General features: G+C 44.9%; 1 protein-coding gene across 3 annotated transcripts in view; it reads right to left on the bottom strand.

The window, feature by feature from the left end:
- Positions 1 to 494: 494 nt before the first annotated feature.
- Positions 495 to 20657, bottom strand: part of ets1 (v-ets avian erythroblastosis virus E26 oncogene homolog 1) — a 34838-nt gene continuing 14675 nt past the window's right edge. For 2 of the 3 annotated variants that reach the window (XM_030765708.1, XM_030765710.1), the window contains 7 exons: positions 9415 to 9534; positions 8107 to 8307; positions 7636 to 7713; positions 7236 to 7481; positions 5170 to 5430; positions 1299 to 1417; positions 495 to 895 (listed from right to left, as the gene is read on the bottom strand). In XM_030765708.1, the coding sequence (XP_030621568.1) occupies positions 680 to 895; positions 1299 to 1417; positions 5170 to 5430; positions 7236 to 7481; positions 7636 to 7713; positions 8107 to 8307; positions 9415 to 9534 (1241 nt within the window). In that variant the 3' untranslated portion in view covers positions 495 to 679. The remainder of the gene's footprint in view (positions 896 to 1298; positions 1418 to 5169; positions 5431 to 7235; positions 7482 to 7635; positions 7714 to 8106; positions 8308 to 9414; positions 9535 to 20657) is intronic. The other variant, XM_030765709.1, reaches the window with a different exon arrangement.

The raw sequence follows: 20657 nt of genomic DNA on the forward strand, positions 1-20657 counted from the left end.
AATAAAAACTGCTCCTGACAAGGAATACTGGCACAAACATATGTTTTAAAAAGGTTAAAAAAATAAAACGCTCATCTTTTTTTTTTTTTTCTTTTGGTCCGGTTGAGAACTCTACCCATGCTCTTGTTATGCAGGGAGACAGAAACAGTGAGTAACTTAATATTACATATTTCCATGAAGCTCCTGTCCTCTCTTATTTTGGCAACATATTGAAGAAGAGGAGCTTCGCGTCCATGCAGTGTCCACCTTAGAATGAAACCTTCATTCTATCCTGTCCCCCCCCCTTTTTTTTTCCTGTAGTCTGTTGCGTGTGCTACTTTGTCAACATAGCAAACTCTATATGAATCGACAGGTATTTTCACTATAGAGTTGCGAATGAACACAATGCAGATGCACGCTGCCTCTGATGCAACAGAAAATAAACTTTGGTACAACAACCTTTAGATGCTTCCTTTTAAGAACATAAGATAAAATTAATTTAAAAAAAAAAAAGGAGGTGAGCTCAAAAACAAAACAAAACCACAGCTAGGTTTTTTAAGACAGAATGTGATTGGAGCCAAATGGACGCCCACTTTACCAGGGTTCAGTGAGGGACCGACTCCCTACAATCCCCCTGAGTCTGTCCTCCACCTTCAGTATGTTTTTTTTTTTCTTTTTTCTTTTTTTTTTTCATTTTGTTTCACTCGTCCGTGTCAGGCTTGACGTCCAGCATGGCGTGGAGTTCCTCGGGCGTGTAGCCTAGCAGACTTTTTAAGTCACAGACGAAGCGGTAGACATAGCGTTTCCCTGACGTCTTGTGGATGATGTTTTTGTCATAATAGTAGCGCAGGCCACGACTCAGCTTCTCATAGTTCATTTTAGGCTTGTTCTTCCTCTTCCCCCACCTCCGTGCCACCTACAAGAGAAAAGACAGGTTCCAGTGATGCTAAGCATCTCACATAAACGCGTTTCTTTGACAGCACCGCTGAGTTATTTCTCAGAGGCACGTCTAGCCATGACAGAATAACGGTTTGCTCGGGCTTTAATAGAATGTATCGCAAGTATTTCACAGTTCATACTAACACAGAACATGGAACAGGTTGCCAGGTTGCCTCAAGTGCTGAGCCCAGACTTACACACTCATATGGTGTAACTCGCATCATCTGACACATCTCACGTCTCACATGACTTTCGACCGCCAGATGTGAGAACTAGAACAAGAGTCTGATTGTCACAGGACAGCTCTTTGAGGTCTGAATGTGCATGCCCCCTGCTGTCAGAAAGGGCAGCACGAGATGTTGACCCCTATGAGCTCTCACCTCGTCAGGGTCGGAGAGTTTGAATTCCCAGCCGTCTCCCGTCCAGCTGATGAAAGACTGGCAGGACTTGTCTGTCAGAAGCTCCAGGAGAAACTGCCACAGCTGGATGGGTCCACTGCCTATATGCATGCATGCATGCAAAAAAAAAAAAACCATAGCACATTACAAACATCTAAACAACACGTGATTAAAGAGGCACATATGCTCGCCTTGCAACTTTAGTTGCATGGAAAGGGTTATTAAAGTGTCTGTGTAAACATGACATATTTCCCAAAATGTGTAACAATGCAGTTTATAAAGCATTAATAAGCAATGTGTAACAGAGTAATAAGGTAAGGATGAGCCTAGTGGAGGTGATATAAAGCATCCATGGCGTATGGAGAGAGAGGAGGGTCTTTTGGAGTTATCAGGCATGGACTGTTCTCTCTTTATATGAATACCACACCACTGAGATCACAGCTTGTATGTGTGTCTTTGTCAAAGAAAGAAGAAAAAAGAGCAAACATAGAGAGCAAGCGAGAGAGAGAGAGAGAGAGAGAGAGAGAGAGAGAGAGAGAGTAAATGTTTGTGAAAATGTATGGTTGTTTGTGTGGGCGTGTGGGTGTGAGAGAAGAAAAAAAAAGACTACAGATCTCTTGTGGTTTCTGCACCACAGGGCTGAGCTGAAAGTATTCTCATACAATCTTGACATTAGCATTTAGAAGCCATTCTACCCAAACGTTCTTGTGCAAAAAATGATTTGATGGGGGGAAAAAAAAGAACATAGCTTACTTTGCCGTCCTCTCTCCATCTCTCTCTCCCTCTCCCTTTCTTTGAGTGTGTATACGTGTGTGTGTGTCTGTGTGTGTGTGTGTGTGTGTCTGTGTGTGTGTGCGCACACGCGTGTGTTAATGTGATCAGTTAAGTTTTGGTAGGTTGAGTTTAAGGAGAAAGACTGACTGGGTTGGACCTCAGAAGATACAGGCTGCAAGTGAAAATGACTCTACTGTGAGTTAAAGCACCTTTGCTCTTTTTCATCCTGCGGTTTTTTACATACAGATGAACCAACACTTTTTTTGTCTGTGTGACTTAGCATCACAACAGCTTGTGCAACACCATCTATCAGAAGACAAGCAAACAGTGAGCGTCTACTAAAGTCAACAGCTTTCTGTCAGACTGAGCTCAATTATAAAATGAAATGGAGTCTACAAATGCACTTAAAGAGCTTCATATACCATCTATATGAAAATACTTAATTGTCTGCTGATCTCTCTCTCTCTCTCTCTCTCTCTCTCTCTCCTTGTCTTTTGGAGAATATTACTGATATTCTCGCTGGCATATTCACTGCTGATAAAATCCAACACTTTATAGCCTCTATTTTTGTAGATTGTCACTACAAATGTTATCTGGCTGGCATGCTTTGCCCTGTCAATACTGAAAGCCTGGAAGTACATTCCATAAACACAGCTACTGTAACACAAGCCTCATTAAAATGAGAATAAGGATGTAGTTTAGCACTAGCTAGTTTACTTGTAAGTTGGCGCGGCTAGTTAGTTAGTTAGTTAGTTAGTTAGTTAGTTTACTGCTGGCCATCCTTCTCGGCCGTCCCCTGCCCCCAGCCACCTATCTGAATCGATAAGTCACTCTCAACCACTCTCAGCAGAGCTCCGGAGACATCCAGGAGCTGTCATGTTGGGTGAGGCTTCAGTGTAGACAGGCTTTCTCTGAGTGCAGGTAAAGGCATTGAGAGTGTAGGATCAAGCAGGGTCATGTTGTTGTGGTTATGCTGCTCCTCCTCTCCTCTGAGATGTGTCCACACATGTGATTTGTGTGAGCACAAGCACAGAAACCTCAGCACGAAAACTCTGGTTTATCATCAGTTTACTTTATCAGCTCCTGTCATCTCTGTAATGCTGGAACCGTGTAACCGTGTGTGCTTCACCACTGTGGCTAACGCTCTGTATAGGCAGTTAATGGCAGGATTATATAAATGTGTTTTAGCTGTTTCTACTCTGTCTCTATCTCTCTTTTACTCGTTTTCTCTCTCTCTCTCACCTTCTCTCTCTCTCTCTCTCTCTGACTTTTCGCTCTTTTACTCACATGCGTGTGTGTTGGCACACAAAGACACATGCTTATTCTTCTCCCAGAGTGAAGAGAGCTCTTGGCAGGTTGATCGGATGTTTTCAAAGAGAACACTGATGAGTACCAGTCTGAGATTCTATTTAAGTTCTCCACATGTTCTCTCTCTTTTTCTCTCTCTCTCTTTCTCTGCACCTTTTCCTGCTGCTGTTACAGGCATTTCAAAAAGGTGTAAAAGAAGTGTATCTTGTATCTGTTGACACTGTCACACCTATCGTGCTCTCCTGTATGAAACCAAGGCTTTGATGTCTGAATGCGGCTGTGTGTGATGCGCTACTGAGAATAAGGGCGGAAAACACACACAGGAGAACTGGGAGGTATGTTCTTATCGGTGAGGCATTCGTGGTATGAGTCAAAAATAGAGGTTTTGCACACAGGCTTATTTTAAAATTTTAAATACAAAATGAAAAATAGATTTTTTTTTTTAATAAACGTAGGGCAGAAGATTCAGATGCAACGAAGTGTTGACCATTTTTTGAGAGAATACATCTTTGTTTCTGAACGAGGTATCTTTACATAGCAGTGCTAAAACGCTAGCTGGTATGGTTAACGCTAGCTGGTATGGTCTGATTCCGAGAGTGTGATGCAGCATCTATGTGTAATGTGTGATTTCTGTTAGCATAGGTAGCTTCACTGTTCTCTTTGTCCAAAAGATAAAAAGTACCAATCAAATCCAAAACTAAACTATCTGCAATCATCAATAGCATGCTGTCTAATACAACACATATGCTATTATGATTTTTAAAAAATATTTTTGCAGGCATTTAAAGGAAACATGGGTGCTTTGACAGGTTCAAAGTCATATTCAAAAAAAATTGTAGAAAGTTCATTTTGACTCAAAGGGTTTTTTTTTGCCCCTCTTTTTTTATATATTCCTGTGTAAAATGAACAGGTAGGTTGAGGTACATGTTTGAAAAAGCTCCAGTGGAGATGTGCAGATAAAAGATGTTCTTGTGTTAAGTGCACACGGCTGCTGCCGTTTTGTGTTGTGCGCCCCTGTTGCCAAGACGACCTGGGAAATGGGTCGAGATGCGGGCCGTAGATAAAACGTGTGAGATGAAAACAGCGGAGAGCGAGATGGGGAGAGAAAGAGCGCGAGAGACGCGTTGACAGAAGAGAGAGGCTACGAAGCCAGTCTTTGCATTTCTCAAGTGTCTCGGTGATGGGTGCGGCCCTTTTAACATCTCCAGCCAATCAGGATCTCAAAAGCACATAACATAGATGCCTGCTGTGGTTGTACACCCTACACCAATGCATCTAAAACTGGTGCAATGCACTATGCTCTTTCTCCAGAATTTACCGTATTCACCTTTAACACATAAGAAAGAAATCATTTTATATAACTGTCCCACTCACAGGTAAGATGGTCTGCTTTGATGATAACACACCTATATCTCTGTGGCTCCTGGTGTTAACAAAAATAGCATACCACTATACTGAGTAAAATTTCTGGTAATTCCTAGAAGTCTTCTTCAGTAGTGTAGCAGTTTGATGTGTGGTTGCCATGGCAGTAGGCATTTAGGTTAACACACAAACAATAACTCGTGAACTACCTCTCTATTAGGCAGGTGAGAAACATGTGAGATTTTGTGTGCTTGTGTGTGTGTGTGTGTGTATGTGGGCGTGTGTGTATGTGTGTCTGTGCGTGTCGGTGTGCATACGCGTGTATGTGTATGCATGTTTGTGTGTTCGTAAGTGTGCGTGTGTGTGTGCGTGTGTGTGTGAGTGTGTGAGATAGGAAGTGACCACTGACCTGTGTATCCAGCCAGAGCAGCAGCGGGGATGACAGGTTTGTCCTTGCTGAGGTCCGACCGTTCCCTAACGTAGTCCTTAAAGGTGCCCTTGGGTTTGTGTCCGTGCAGGGCAGTGGGATAGTCCTCTGAGTCAAAGCTATCATAGGATGGCACGCGCTGCAGGCTGTTAAAGGATGACTGACTGCTCCAGGACTGCGTCAGACGATCACAACTCTCAAAACTGTCAATACTCTCAAAGGAGTCCTGACCTCCAAGTTTACCTGAGAGAGAGAGAGAGACAGAGACAGGGAGATTATATATATATATATATAAAATGATGATATGATAGATTGGCACTGTATACATAAATGAGCCAAAAATAAATAAATAAATAAAATTCACCCTCATTGCACTGATTGTTCATTCAGTTTCACTGTCAAAGGATCAAGTTTCAATACTGGGTTGAACAACCAACCATCTTGGCCTGCACACTGTAAAAGTAACAATTTCTGTCCAAGTTGGAGGCGTTTACAAGATGCAGCATTTGGGTGCTAGGCTGGATGGTTATGTTTCATGTGGGAGTGCATTCGAAAGATTGGCAGTCAGTCGGCAAGCTAAACCAGAACATTTCGCCATCCACATCCAGATCTGCACAGTCTTTCACAGCCACCACAAATGGTCATTTGGCTGTGTCTAATTGGAAAAAAAAAAAACCCAAACAAATTAACTTCTCCACTTTCGGCCAACCTCGAGATAAAAGGCCCATTTCAATTGAGTGCCACTTAAAGAAAGTAAGATAATACTGAACTCGGCTGATGCTGAAATCTTCAATTGCAAAAATTGAAGCCATATGTGGCTTTGGCATTTCCACAAATACTTTCCCACGTCAAGAGAAAAAAAGGGAGAAAAACAAAACACACAACATAAGCCAAATTTGGGATTTGCTAGCATTCAAACCACGGACATACCTAGCAAGAAACGCCTGCGTGTTTTAGCATGGTCCTTAGCACTCTGACTAATTGATACTCCGTTCATTTGTTCAGCTGGAAGAGGGGGATTTGAGGACAAAAAATCCTGGCTTTGTGGAGTCAGAGTAAAGCAGGCCTGCTAAATCTCCTCTAAACTCAGAGTGGGAGAGAAAACCAGTGTTCATGTGGTAAAACAAACAGAGTTTTCCATGAGAATCTCAAGCCCTTTTTGACTCCTCTGACACTTCTCCTATGACACAAGAATCATAACGTACTGCTGGGTTGAGATGGAGGTGAAAAAAGGAGCGTGTTGCTCTTAAAATGTTAACTGACGTTGCCTGTTTTACATAAAAGACGGGAGCTCGAAGACGCTGAAGCGTCCTGTGGCTTTGTACACCTCATACTTTGATGTAAACAGTTTTGTTTTTCTCTTTCTTTCTTTCTTTCTTGCATGCTGTTTTCTTTTCTTCTCTTGTCCTCCGCAATCTTGAACATCTGAGGCTGGGTGTACTCGAACCACAACCAAACCCAACAGCCTCCTTTAACTCCTCAGCAAATACATGCACACATGTGGCAACTCGAGACACAAAATCTCTCACAAAACCAAAGCTATGTGGACCACACACTGTTGATAAACTGAGCACAGGGGATTCTAAAAAAAAAGATCCTTGTTCACACTTTGTGTAAATATATATAAGAACAGTATTCTTATGTATCGATATGGGGGACAGCGGTTTAAAATTGTCCACAACATCCCCACCACAAACACACAGACATTCAGCCAAAAGCACACATGCTTATATTTCCCCCTCCTCTTGCTCTTTCCTTGCCCCATACACCAGACATACCACAATGTACACAGGCCTCCAGCCGAAATGCACACTAATGCACCCAGTTCATTTTGTCAAGGCCCCAAAAAGCCTGTGAAAAGTTCTGCTTCACACTCCTGCAAGATTTACTTGGGTCACCTAGTCCTTTCATAGAGGAGCACAAATGTTTGTAGCACTGTTACTCTCTCTGTCTCTCTTTTTCTCTCTCTCTCTTTCTCTCTCTCCCTCTCATACACAAACATACATACACATACATTCATAGTCTACACGCCTTTTCTCTGTCCTTACCTCTACTGATGCGACCCACACACATGTTGTCAGGGGAAACAACCTCTTGTTTGATGGAGAAATATTCTGCCTGCAGTGGATTAATGGGCGTGTCCCTCAGGATAACATTGGGGTATTCACTCTCGTATTTGAGTGAAAGCAGGTCCTCTGAGCTGATTGGGTGGAGGGTCTGGTAAGACTCTGTGATGAAGCCAGGCTCTGAATACTCTGAGGGAGGCACACACTGGGCATGCTCAATGCTATAGGCTAGACAGACAGACAGATAGAGAGAGAGAGAGAGAGAGAGAGAGAGAGAGAGAGAGAGAGAGAGAGAGAGAGAGAGAGAGAGAGAGGCATGAGCAACACACTACAAACCTGTGGTTTCATCACTGGTAAAAACATGCACTGCTGCAGAACTTACTAGAAAAATAATCTGAGGTATAGCGGGATTCCTGGAAGCTGGAGATCAGGCCGTTAACAGTCGAATGTTTTGTGTCTTCTGCAAGAACGATAACCCATTCATTTCAAAAATCACTTTAGAGTACAATGATCCAAGCATTACTTGGAGGTCACACAACATGAATTTGTGTGACTTGTTTCATTAGAAAGAAACATTCATTCATTCAAACATTCATTCACTCATTCATTCTCGTATAATAGACCTACTATGCAGAAGTGTAATGTTACATTTACTGAGCACCAAAGAACAGCACATTTGACAAATGAGACTCCTTAGGCTAAAATCAGATTTCAAAACTATCTTGTTGGAGAAAAGAAGTTCTTTAATAAGGGCATAAAGCATATTTGTTGCTTAATCAGGACCCTAGGTTTCCCTCTGCGAACTATGAGGATGTTTCTGGCTTTCAGTGTTGGCAGGGTGAACTTGACCAACCTTTCTGCAGCATCTCTAAATGCTCCCACAAGATATCACCGACAAAGTCAGGAGCGAGGTCCAGAAAACGCTCTTTGCCCAGTGCGCACAGATTTGCTCCGTTCATGCAGAATTTGTGGAAATCCACATTTTTCAGACTGAATTCGTTCACTGTCCACGTCAGCCATTCCCTAACCTGAGCCTGGGTCCACTGCTTGGGGTCTGCAGAGAGACAGAAAGAGAGAGACAGAGACAAAGAGTGAGAGAGAGAAAGAGACAGACGGACAGATAAACAGTGACTGAGAATATTATCACTTTCATCTTAATGTCTTACTGTTCCAAATGACTAGACAGACTTGTTTGTGGTCAATTTCATATCACTGACACAAAGAAGAGAGAAGCACGTTCTTCAGTTGTTGTTTTTCGTTGGTGGAGTGAGATTACTCAGTCAAACAACCGTCCTAACTGAAAACACAGGGATTATAACGAGTTACTGTTCTTTCCACAGCTCACCAGTGTCTGAATGAGTGTGAGCACAGAACCATGCAGTCTCCCTGGGATATCACATTAAATATCAAATTATGAAAGAGTTGGATAAAAGATAAAAGTATTCTATAGACTGCCTGTCATAACTCAGAGACTGTTATCAGGGCGAGAACAATAATTATAATCCTAAGGGGTCAGCTTGTTTCTGAGCGCACACACACACACGCGCGCACGCACCCACACACACACACACACTCACACACATACACACAAACACAAATACACACACATTCTATTTAAAGACAGACCCAACGCAGACTCAGCCTCTCTGGACATAGTGAGAGAGGCTTCCTGTGGTCTGCCTCAATTTGGCCAACGTAAGTCCTAACCTCAGTGCTGGCCTGCCATAGACCAGCTCTCTCCATCTCTCTCCTCTCCTGTCCTCTACGGCTCTTTACACGCTCAAACAGTCCAATGTTACGGAACACTGCCAGACTCAATAAAACAACTCAACTGTTCTTTTCTTTTGGGTTTTTTTTTTTTTTTGGGTCATATGCTCTATGAACCTTGCCAAAGAAACTTCATTGCATGTGAAAACAAACAGATTGAGTGGAATCACTTCAGTCACATTAGGAATGCGGAGCTGGTCTCAGTCAGTTAAATGAGTAACGTGACAGTGGGAGAATGGGATTCCAATGGTGTGTCCGTTGTCTTTTTAAAATAACTGTAGTGGTTTGGGAGAAGAGCTCTTAAAGTCCCAGGCCCTGATGGTTTTTTTGAGGGAAGAGACTGGTTAAGGGTGTGTAACGGTTTCTGTTGTTTACTGGGATGGGGTTGTCTCACCTTTAGGGATGCCCAAGCGCTGCTGCTCCTTGGTGAAGCCACTGAAAGTGGCCTTCAAAGCCTGTGACATCATCTCTTTACTCCCTGGAGTGAGCAAGGGAACATCCCCACAATCCAGATCTGTCACACACACACACAGAGAGAGAGAGAGAGAGAGAGAGAGACAGAGACAGAGAGAGAAAGAGAGAGAGAGAGAGAGAGAGAGAGAGACAGAGAGCGAGATAGAGACAGAGAGAGAAAGAGAGAGAGAGAGAAAGGAAATGATCAGCTATAGAGTTTCATTTAGCACAAGGCAAGCACACACAACTTTTTCAAACACGATGTTAAACTAAAGCCATTTCTATCAATGAGTTATTGCACAATAGGTCTAGATCTGGCCAGAGAAAAAAAACACACAAAAGAGAAAGTGTATCATTAGCTTTCAGCATTAAGGCCACTGGGTCAGTTTGTAATGGCCAGCCTACTCTGAACGCACGCAAACAATGCTGAGACCTCCAACACTGCTGTCCACATCTTCCCTGAAACCCTACAGCAGCTCATCCCATAGAGTCAAACATGATCCAAAAACACTGTGTGTGGGAGGCAGGTCACGCGCTCTGATGCCCAGCGATAACCCCCATGACTGCCCCCGACACCCCTCCACCAACCCCCTTCCCTCTCAGACAGAGGAGCTTCTGTCGCCACGAGCCCGGCAGGGGACGGGTGGCCGGGTCGAGAGGTCGGGGCAGAGGGGTGGTGATGTCAGCGGGGGCCATGGGGATGAGGTTGAGGGGGAACAGACGGGCCACTGTTGAACCTCCGTACCCTGCCGCCCAGCGGGCACACAGAAGGACACAGATCTTTCTTTGATGAATTAAAGAGTGCCCAGTGACTTCAACTGATCCAATTAGGACTGCTTGCCGAGCTGGACAGCAGAAGGGAGAGAGAGAGAAAGAGAGAAAGCGGGAAAACCCCTTAAGGCCCCGTTCCACCACTCCCAATGAAAGGTTAACTGGGAAGAGAGAGAGAGACAGACAGACAAAGAAAGCGGCTTTCACATTAAAATTTCATGATACTCAGCCGTTTAGCTTGGGTGCCAACTAGACTAAGGAGAGAGGCAGATGGCTGACAATGCCCCCTGCTATTTGCCAGCGTGATTTTAACAACTTAGCGACTTATCTGTGAGGATAAACATAGTGACTTAGACTTTGAGGAAAAGAAATGCTGCGCTTGGCCTTTTTTTTCCCCTTGACTGCTCTTCTCCCAACACACAGATGTTCTGGCATCTCTGCCGTGTGGTTTAAGAACTGCCAGTTCAGGGCGCCTTGTGGCTCATGTGTGCTCTCGCTGCTCATTGACACGGCAGCGCCGTGTGGAATGCACAACAGCTGTCCCAGATTCACTCCCTTAACTCCTTCATCTTTTCTCTCTCTCTCTCTCTCTCTCTCTCTCTCTCAGGTTAAGAAGACAAGAGGAAGCTAAATGTTTTATTTGGAGAAAAGATCACACAGCCTAAACGCAGTGACACAGAAGTACTGCAAAGTGTCTTCATTATCTTCTAATGCAGAAACATTAAAAAAAAAAAAGCGCAGGTGAGATGTTTATTTCTTCAAAGTACAAAAACTCCCAAAATCCACAGTCTTAACCGCATGAACCATCTTTATGTTTTTGCAACAGCATGGTGGTGAAACTGAGCTTTAAGAGAAAGGTTATTTTGAGAACATGAGCATAAACAAAAATATCCAAACAGCCACAAACATGTTCACGCTAGAACAGTGAGTTGTGCTCTTTCACTTTATGAGCAGAGAGAGCTGAGGAGGGAAGGTCGCCATGATGCGTGGGCTGGTTTATTTGAGATTGATGTAGCTTTTCTGCACCCTTCAACCACTCTGCCTACCTTTCTCTCTCTCTCTCTCATTCTCTCATTTCATTTCTTCTACCCACACAATCCTCACTTTTACTTTTCGCTAATGATAAAGCCCCTGCAAGTCAAACCCTCAACACATGAGTTCTCAGAAAAGGAAAGAAAAGAAAAGGAAAAAAAAAACAACTTCAGTCACGAGGCTCACAAATATGAACAGAAAGAGTAGCGTTTGAGTGGCGTTGACAACACATCCCAGCTTTAGCACAAACGGCTTTAAGTAGGCGTTAAGCTCCATGGAAAGTTTCCCCGCTCAGAGCCACATTGGACAGCCTTACCTAAACGAGATGTCTACCGTGTCACCTGTCACAGAGGATGATGGAAGATTCCTCTGGTGGGCCCATCCATTATCCTGACTGACAGGAGCACGTTATACACACCTTGGTCCTGGCATCGTTGGACATGCCGAGGGTCAGACAGAAAGATAGACCAAGGCTGGTACATGCAAAATCAAACGAGCTGGGCTCTCCAAAATCAATCAGATCTCTCTCCAGCAGAAACCTGAAACTTCTGTATCATATGCAAAACATAGACAGGTCCCTCAAGACACCGATCCTGTCAAATCTATAACAGTGTTCCTAATTTTAGTATTTAGAATACATAGTATTGAAAAGATTATGTGGTAGCATAGGTGTGTGTGTGTGTGTGTGTGTGTGTGTGTGTGTGTGTGTGTGTGTGTGTGTGTGTGTTGAGGGGCGACACGTGGACCAAATTAGCAGCCTTCCTTGCCTGTGTGGCTGGGCCAGGAGGCCGTGAAATTGGGATTTTGCCTGGAGGGCAGTGATGCTGAGGAGAAGGGTGTGGTGGGGAGGGGAGAATGAATCAGTTATCTGTAATGTGAGCCCATCACAAGACAGCACAGAGATGAATGGAAGGCCTGAGAGAGATGACATCAGCGTTGGCACTCTGCCCAGACCCCACCTCTCTCTCTCTCTCTCTCTCTCTCTCTCTCTCTCTCTCTCTCTCTCTCTCTCTCTCTCTCTAAACGAACCCATTCAGAGATGCCGACATCCTATGAGAGAAGGAATGACATGCATGAATGAGGCACCAATCAATCCAAAGGGAGATAGAGATGCAGTGTTCATACAGAGACTATATATAGCCCTACATTCAATGTGTACGTGTCTGTGTCCGTGTGTGTCCGTGTGTGTATGTGTGTCCGTGTGTGCGTGCGTGTGTGTGTATGTGTGCGTGTGTGCGTGCGTGCATGTCTGTCCCTCTAAAGAATTCGTGAGAAAGAGAGTGGGCGAGTCATAAAAAGCCACAACCAGTCTTTCAATAGCCTGAAAGATATTTAAACCGCTGAATGCGTTTGTTGTCTGTTGATTTATTTGTATCTATATGTCAGATTAGCATATCCGCGCCTCACAATGGACAATTCTCTTTGTCTTGGAGTCAGTGCAGAGGTGTGAGGGTGTGTCAGGATTATGCATATGAAAAACTGTACTTCCTGTGACACCCTCTTTGCCAGTATCCAGTTAGAGGTGAGGAAGAGGTTGAGTGCTTGGCATGAGAAAAGGGAAGAGAAAACAGAGAAACAGAGAGACAGAGAGTCTGAGTCAACCTCTTCAAGGAACGCCGCCTGTCAGGTTGTCCAAACGGCCTTTTTACTGCCCATGTACGCATGTGACAGTGGGCAGGGATCTTGCTGCTAACCCTCACTGGATCCCTGGATGTGGCGGTACTATGAGACACCTCTAGGACCGAGATCCTTATCTCTCTCTCTCTCTTTCTCTCTCTCTCTCTCTCTCTCTCTCTCTGAGTGTGTGCGTGTGTGTGTGTGTCTGGTCATAAACTGTGAAGGAAGCCTATTCAGCCCGGCGTAGGCTGACTGAAGTGAGGGGGACGTGGTGCGGAGGCATTCGTGTCATGAGAGGGGCGCTTGTTCGCCTGTTATTTGGATTTCCATCTGAATTGAGAGGAGGCCAAGGACAGGAATAGCAGTCGCCACTCCTGCTCTTCCAAGCCCCCCTACAGTCTGTGCCAAGGCTGGCCGCCTCATGGAGGTCATGGCCCAGGGCTCTCCCGCCCTGGAACACTGCAGCTATTCTTAGGCCTCAAACTGCTGGACAGCCTCTGATACAGACACACAGACACACAGACTCATAGACACACAGACACACACACACACACAGACACACACGTACACAAGGCACACTGGACTAGAGAACCTGAATCAATGATCAACCACATGTTTTAAACACTAAAAGCAATGCGATGAGTCCAGACTCTCATGTCACACGTCACAACCTTTAAATCAAACATCACTTCCTCTTTGTTCTTTCTCTCCCAGTCTTGATCACTCTCTCTCTCTCGCTCTCTCTCTCTCTCTCTCTGAAATAAATGAACATTCAGAGATAAGCCATAGACTCTGAGGGACAACCAAACAAAAAAGGTTCTATTCATTTATCAACACATCAGAGTGTCATCAACATACGGGAAAAAAATTCAGCATAGTGCAAAGCCTTCTCTCACTCTCCTCTATGCTCAAATGAGAGAGAGAGAGAGAAAGAGAGAGCGTGCTGTATCAGTGTTTGGGGAATAAGCGGTTTGAGTGGAGTGGAGAGGGGAGGCAGGTCACGTAGGAACGTACGTGCTTTAAACAGGGAGTAAACCCATCGAGCGCCGGACGCCCCCGCACACACTGTTTAGGTATTAGAGCAAACAAATGTCGCACATTACCCAAACAATTTACTTTTCTCTCCAGCATTCCTTCTCTGTGTCCATCTGAAAAATGCACCTTGGTCCCAGTCTAGCCTTGATTACACACACACAGACACACGCGCACACAAACACACACTCACACATACATACATGCACATATAATGTTAACTAAACTCACAAAGATGGAAAACTCATCCATAAACATGAATATGACTGAGTTGTCCCCGTTATGTTGAGTGAGAGAGGAATGTATTTAGACATGTGAAGGTTAATGCTCTGAATATGTTTGAAAACACGCAATGGCCAACAGATGCATTCTTAATAAATGTGGAACCCCACCCCCCACCCCCGCCCCCTCCCCAAAGACCACACTGTTTTCAAGTAAAATACCACAAATTCCTGCACCCCTTAACAATCGCAAATGTGAGCATAGCTCCTTTTTATTGTGATTTTGTGAGAGTTTGTGTGTGTGTGTGCGTGTGCGTGTGCATGCATATGTGTGTGTGTGTGTGTGTGCGTGTAAGTGTGCGCGCATGCGTGTGTGCATGTGTCTTTCTGTCTGTCAGTGTGAAAGTTCACCTGTATAGGGCTTTCAGACTGTGGTACCCGCTTTGAGCTGATTTTGACTTGACTTTATCCAATTATAGCCTTCCTCATCACAGCCACAAACAACATTAAGAGTCACTAAGAGTAAAGGTTTTCTAAATATTAGTGCTAAAGCTGACCTGCACACCCAGACTATTAGAATAAAAGGCTTCTTTTGTGTGTGTTTGTGTGTGTGTGTGTGTGTGTGTGTGTGTGTGTGTGTGTGTGACTGAAATGATCATAAAGCACAAAGGAATTTCAGACACTGACTTAAATAAGCCTGACAATACCACACCAACTCATGAGTCACACACATTTGCACCACATGCTCTGTCTCGTTCACTCTCAGACCCACACACACACACACAGACAGATGCAGCATAAGGTGCTGCAGTCATCAGCACTTTCTTTTTAAGTCTGCTATTATCCAGACAATAACACAATCAAACACACACACACACACACACACACACACTTTTTGACACATTTCAAATAACAGACTCCTTTCTTCTCATAAAAGCTTAGCTGGGCTCTGAGGTTTTTATGAGAAAAGTGATGGAGTCGCTCTCGTGCTGGTGTGAGTGTGCTGAATGGGTGTCAAAGACGAATGCTCATTACTGACGCCACTAGGAACACATCCAGACGCCTCCTCTCTTAGCATCATTAGCAAAGCTCTAACCTCAGAATATTGCACAGGCCTCTCTCTCTGTCTGTCACACACGCACATATACACACACACACACATACAGAGAGATAGAGAGGGGGGGGGGGGGGGGGGGGGGGTTGGGAGAAAGATTCCCAGCTGTGTGGACTGCTTGCTTTCTTCTGTCTGTAAACATATGCCTGCATTTCGCGGGTGCCTCACGTAGGATCTTCATGTACAAGGAAATTGTCAGACAGGCTGATAAACTCATTGTGGTCCCACACCTGGTCGACACACTATGGTTACTGTGCAGTCCACAGGATGGGACCATATGGCCATGGAGCTGGACACCAGACCATCTCTCTCCCTTTCTCTCTCTCTTTATATATATACACCCCTCTCTCTCTCTCTCTCTCTCTCTCCCCCAACCCCTCTTTCTCTCTTTCAACAACTGTTCCCAGGTAGCAGCTCCTGGTCACAGAGGTGACTGTTGGAAATGTGTAATTACAATAACAGCTTGATTCCCTGAGTCCAAAAACAGGTGGTTTGTGGTGAATGAACACGGGACCAAAGGGAAGTGAAGGGATCTGGGCTGGTTGCCTTGAGCATGAGGCACACAAGTTTCCCCTTGGCCTGTGTGTGTGTGTGTGTGTGTGTGTGTGTGTGTGTGTGCGTGTGTGTGTGTGTGAGTGAATTCAGAGAACTGGTCATACATGGACCTAATCTCTAAAACAGACACAGCATCTCCATGTTCAGGAACCCACACAGAGAAGAGCCACAGTTATCAAAGGCAAAGACAGTGTTGTGGAGCAGAGGCACCAGGCAGACTGGCGATGAAGGTGACTGGCTTACGTTTCTCCAGACCCTTTTGGCTGCCCTGTATTAACCCTGTATTGAACCTAGCAGAGGGCCTGCTCACGTAGAGACAGGGAAGAACAGCGGTGGGGGGGGGGGGGGGGGGGGGGGGATTTCAGGAGCCCAGCAGGGAGCTGTGACTCAGTAATTAGCCTTTAGCAAACCGCCAGAGACAAGGTTATACAGGAGCAAGCCAACACCACAACAGGGACTGAGGAGGCAACAAGAACATGCGTGGCTCACAGAAAGGAGACAGGAGAGAGAGAGAGAGAGAGAGAGAGAGAGAGAGAAAGAAAAAAAAGCGAGGATAAGAAGGACGCTGCAGATGAGCTGGGAGGACGTTGGTTGCAAAAGACGTGGAAAACCCTCTTGGCTTGTAATTTCTTCTGCTGCCCAAGCACACGCTGTTACTCGTTGTTTTTGTTTTGGTCTTGTGAAGATGTTAAGACGTGTCAGCTGTTGCGAAGGCAACGACATTTCTGAAACAGGTCACGTCTGCTTCGAACATTCTCTGAGACAGTGCACATCTGACGGGAACATGACCCAAACACGTTTAGTGACGCACGTAACAAGTTGGCGTGTTTTTGATCAACTCGAAAGCTACAAAAGTCCACATCTTTTCCTCACAGCGCTCTCTCTCTCTCACACACACATGCTTGCTATTTCGCATACTGTGTTGTGTGTGAAGGTGATACAGGCTTTGGTCCTCCCCTCCCCTCTCTGACTAAGCTTTTAAAGAGAACAATAAACGTGTTGTCACTGGACAGGCATTCTGAGGACCAGTCATTTCACCAGCGGCGCATTCTGATGGAGAGGACTCATTCCAGACACTTGGATCTGAGGGTTTAAACCTCCAAGTCCAGGAATAAACACATTTCTTTGACCATTGTTTTTCGCAATGTCAGTTAGAGAGAAAAATGTTATAAGGATGCTCTTGGAATAGATTTCTGTCTGACTTAAATATGGCGTACATATGTGAATGGTGAAAGCTGAGCTCAAAGTCTTCACTGAGACCCAACTGTGGACCTTTCAGTGGAGAGCATTCTTTACTTCTGATTAGTGGGTTATTCAGAAACCAATGAAAAAATGAGCACTGGTCCAGTCATTCGTTTTACTCAGCTAGTGACCCACATCAAAACGAATCAAAAGAGACCAGGGAGGTGTTTGCACAGCTGCCAGGCGGCAAGGCCAGTCGAGGGGAAACTGGTGCACTGTGGTGTGGAGAACTGGGAAGAGCTGACTGACTCAAATCCTCAGCCTATAGCCTCTTATGTAACACGGGAGGAACCGTCTTCATCTAGTAACGACACCTCCAAATTTTAGCCATTTAAACTCTTAGGTTTATGACATTGCTCAATAATGCTGTCAGCATTGTCCTGATTGGCTTGTGTTTGGCTGGTAATTGCACTAGTGTGTCGCTAGTGCTTCCTGTGCCTTACGTCTGAAAGTTCAGGACGGTGATGTAGAGCAGATGACACCTGGAGTACTACAGTGCACTGCCGATGGCTGCTACGTAAAGTATATGAAGTGGATGTGAGATAAGAGCCAGATGTGGAGAGGGAGGGGGGTGGGTGAGGTGGGGGGGGGGGGTGGTGCTGCCATCCCGGCTGATTGAGACAAGCGAGGGCAGTGTCTTAATCAGATAAAAGAAGAAGGCAGCAGGCAGCCCACCCAGCCCTCAGACATTCCTCTCACTCACTGAACCCTGGAGAGAGAGAGAGAGAGAGGGAGAGAGAGAGAGAGAGACAGAGAGAGACAGGCCTAACTTACACAGGCACATTTGAGTCTGGTTGTCTTCTGGGCTTGAACAAGCTGGAGGTGACCTATTCCTTTTCTCTCATGTTGTTGCTGACCCACTCAGTGGTGCTAAATGCTCTTTGGGCGGAGATGAAAGCAGCGGTCCTGTCGGCTAAGCATTTAGACTACGCCCATTTCTTTATGTGGAGTTCTGGCCTGATTCGGGGTGGTGTTATCTTTTGATACTGTTATGGTTGTTCTGCCTTCATGCTGGTGTGAGTTATAGCTCATTCTCCACAAGCCAAATGTGAATTGCTTTGTGCTGAAACACAGACAGACGACGACAAAGAAAGGTTTTCTTTTGCAGAGCCACGTCTGCGCCAGTGCTAAAACTTCAACATATGGTCCGCATTCGCATTCAGCTGACAATGGACTTTGTCCTTTGTGTGGGTGTGTTGTCTTCACCAATTAAATATATATATATATTTATACATACATATATACATAAATTCTATTCAGAAACATTTTTTGCATCTTTATATATGACAAGGGAATAAACAGATTTCCATTTAAACTGACTATTTTCAAAAGATAAGAGTTTTCCTCTGTCCCCTTCAATTTGTGTAAAAGCACCATTGTCTACTGTTCTTCTAACAGCCAGCAGAGGTGAATAAGGTCATTTATGATGAGTGTTAAACTACTTCTGTGTGACTCTTAATTCAATCAAGCTTTGCGTCTTGAGAGAGAAAGAGAGAGAGAGAGAGAGAGAGAAAGAGAGAGAGAGAGAGAGAGAGAGAGAGAGATTGTAGAATAGCCCTACAGGCACTGTCAAACATCTATGTTAGCGTGATCATGCGCATAGCTGCCCCAGTACACACTCCTCTCCACTTGGTTGCAAACTTTATGCAGGTTGTAGCAGGTGCCTGCTCTTCAGATGGTACTCTGTCTAAACCATTCATGCATGCCGTCTAACTCTACTTTACATTCTGTTCACAAATAAAGCTTTCAGCTCTCAGCTCTCTTTGTCTACTGAGTTATGTGAGTAACGGACTGGCGTCAAAGTGAAATTTCAGTCTTCCAGTTCTGTAAATATGGGTTATGGGAGTAGTGTCAGTTAGTAGTCATCAGAAGAGTAGAGGGTAAAAACAAAAACATGTCTAATGTGGAGAGTTTTGACCTTAACAGCGAATTCTCTGCCCAAGCACGGACAGCCAGGGTAGCACGAGGGAGCTGAAGTTGCGAAATGATTTTGCAAGATAGCGCAAAGTTTGGCAACTCCTTTGCAATTCTCAGCACTTTCTTTTTGTTTTTACATCTTGTGCATTACACTAATGATTTACCATGCCTGCCCTAACCTGGTATGAGAGAATCTACACAGCCTTTCTCACACACAAGTGAATATGAGTGTAAACTGTGTGTGTGCATGTGTGTGTGCGCGCGTGCAAGTGTGTGTGCGCGCGCGTGCGTGTGTGTGTGTGTGTGTGTCTCAGTATGTGCGTGCGTGTGTGCGTGCATGCGTGTGAGTTCTCGCTCTTTGCAGATGTAATAGTGACTCATGTAACATAGGAGTCAGCACGCCTCAGATTTTTCCCTGGTATACGCCAGGGATGAATAACATGGATCCATGGAGTATCCACAGCTGGTGCGGTGAGAGAGGCCAGCCTCTAGCTGCTGACCATGGACTCAGCAAAGGCTTTATAAAACTAGCGGCCAGTGAACTCAGCCTGAACCCCACTGACTGGTCACGGTCGGAAAAGGAGCATTGGACGAGTGTCCACCACAGCTACACACACACTTTTGGCTTCAAATACACCACTAAACTACAACACACAGATACAGACACAGAGACACATACACGCACACGCACACGCACACACTTCTTAAGATGTTACTGGTACAAGAAGATGCAGTAGAGTGCATACTCATCCCTAATGGAATGCCCTGGGGAGACTATGGTAACATTGCTGACGGCCTTACCCACATGACTCAATGCCCTCTTTCCCTGCCTGGCCAGACCTCTGTGGCCTTCTCTCCCTCCCTCCCTCCCTCCCACTGAGGGATGAAGTGGTTACGAGGGAAGAGGGAGGGGAGGGGTGAGGTTGGTATGAATGGGCACTGGAACAGTATCATGACAAGCATCATTCACTCAAGAGGGACCATCCAGCTTTTTTTTTTTTTCCTGAGCCTAAGGGGAAAAGGGGAAATTCCCACTCAAATTCAAAGGGGAGAGAGAGAGAGAAAGACAGAGAGAGAGAGAAAGAGAGAGAGAGAGAGAGAACTAAATGCATGTAATACTGGCACTGTACATCTTTAGACCTCGCGTATCTAAATCAGCAATCACCTGGGAGAACAAAGACACAACCCCTATGACTACGTGATGAACAGTCTGCATATTCAAAACCAGACGTCTTGTGATCCAGAAGAATGTCTGAAATAATTGACGTCGCACAAGCAAAAGTTTGGTCACTGAGAAACATCAGCCTGCTAGTCAATTACCCGTTACAAATCCGCTGGGCAGCAACAGTGTGTAACTTCGAGCGCGAGCCGTTGTGCTCACTGCAAAGATACCGGTGCGAGACGCGGATGCGTGCTGCAGTACATACCTGGTTCTTACCGCAAAACTTTACTTCGAACTTTTGATATGTAGTGGAAAGCACTACTATGAACATGCAATACTCCCACATAGACTGCTTGATCTTTAAAGACACCTGGTCCTAAATTATGAAACTATACGCACGGATCTAGGCTACGTTCCATACATGATATATCGTATTTGAACAACATAAGATTATTTCAACTTTCAAAGGTAAACTTCAGCGGGGGGAAGAGTAACAATGCTGACTCTTACTGTTTATTCTT

Source organism: Chanos chanos, chromosome 2, assembly GCF_902362185.1.
Source record: "Chanos chanos chromosome 2, fChaCha1.1, whole genome shotgun sequence".
NCBI classification, from domain to species: Eukaryota; Metazoa; Chordata; class Actinopteri; order Gonorynchiformes; family Chanidae; genus Chanos; species Chanos chanos.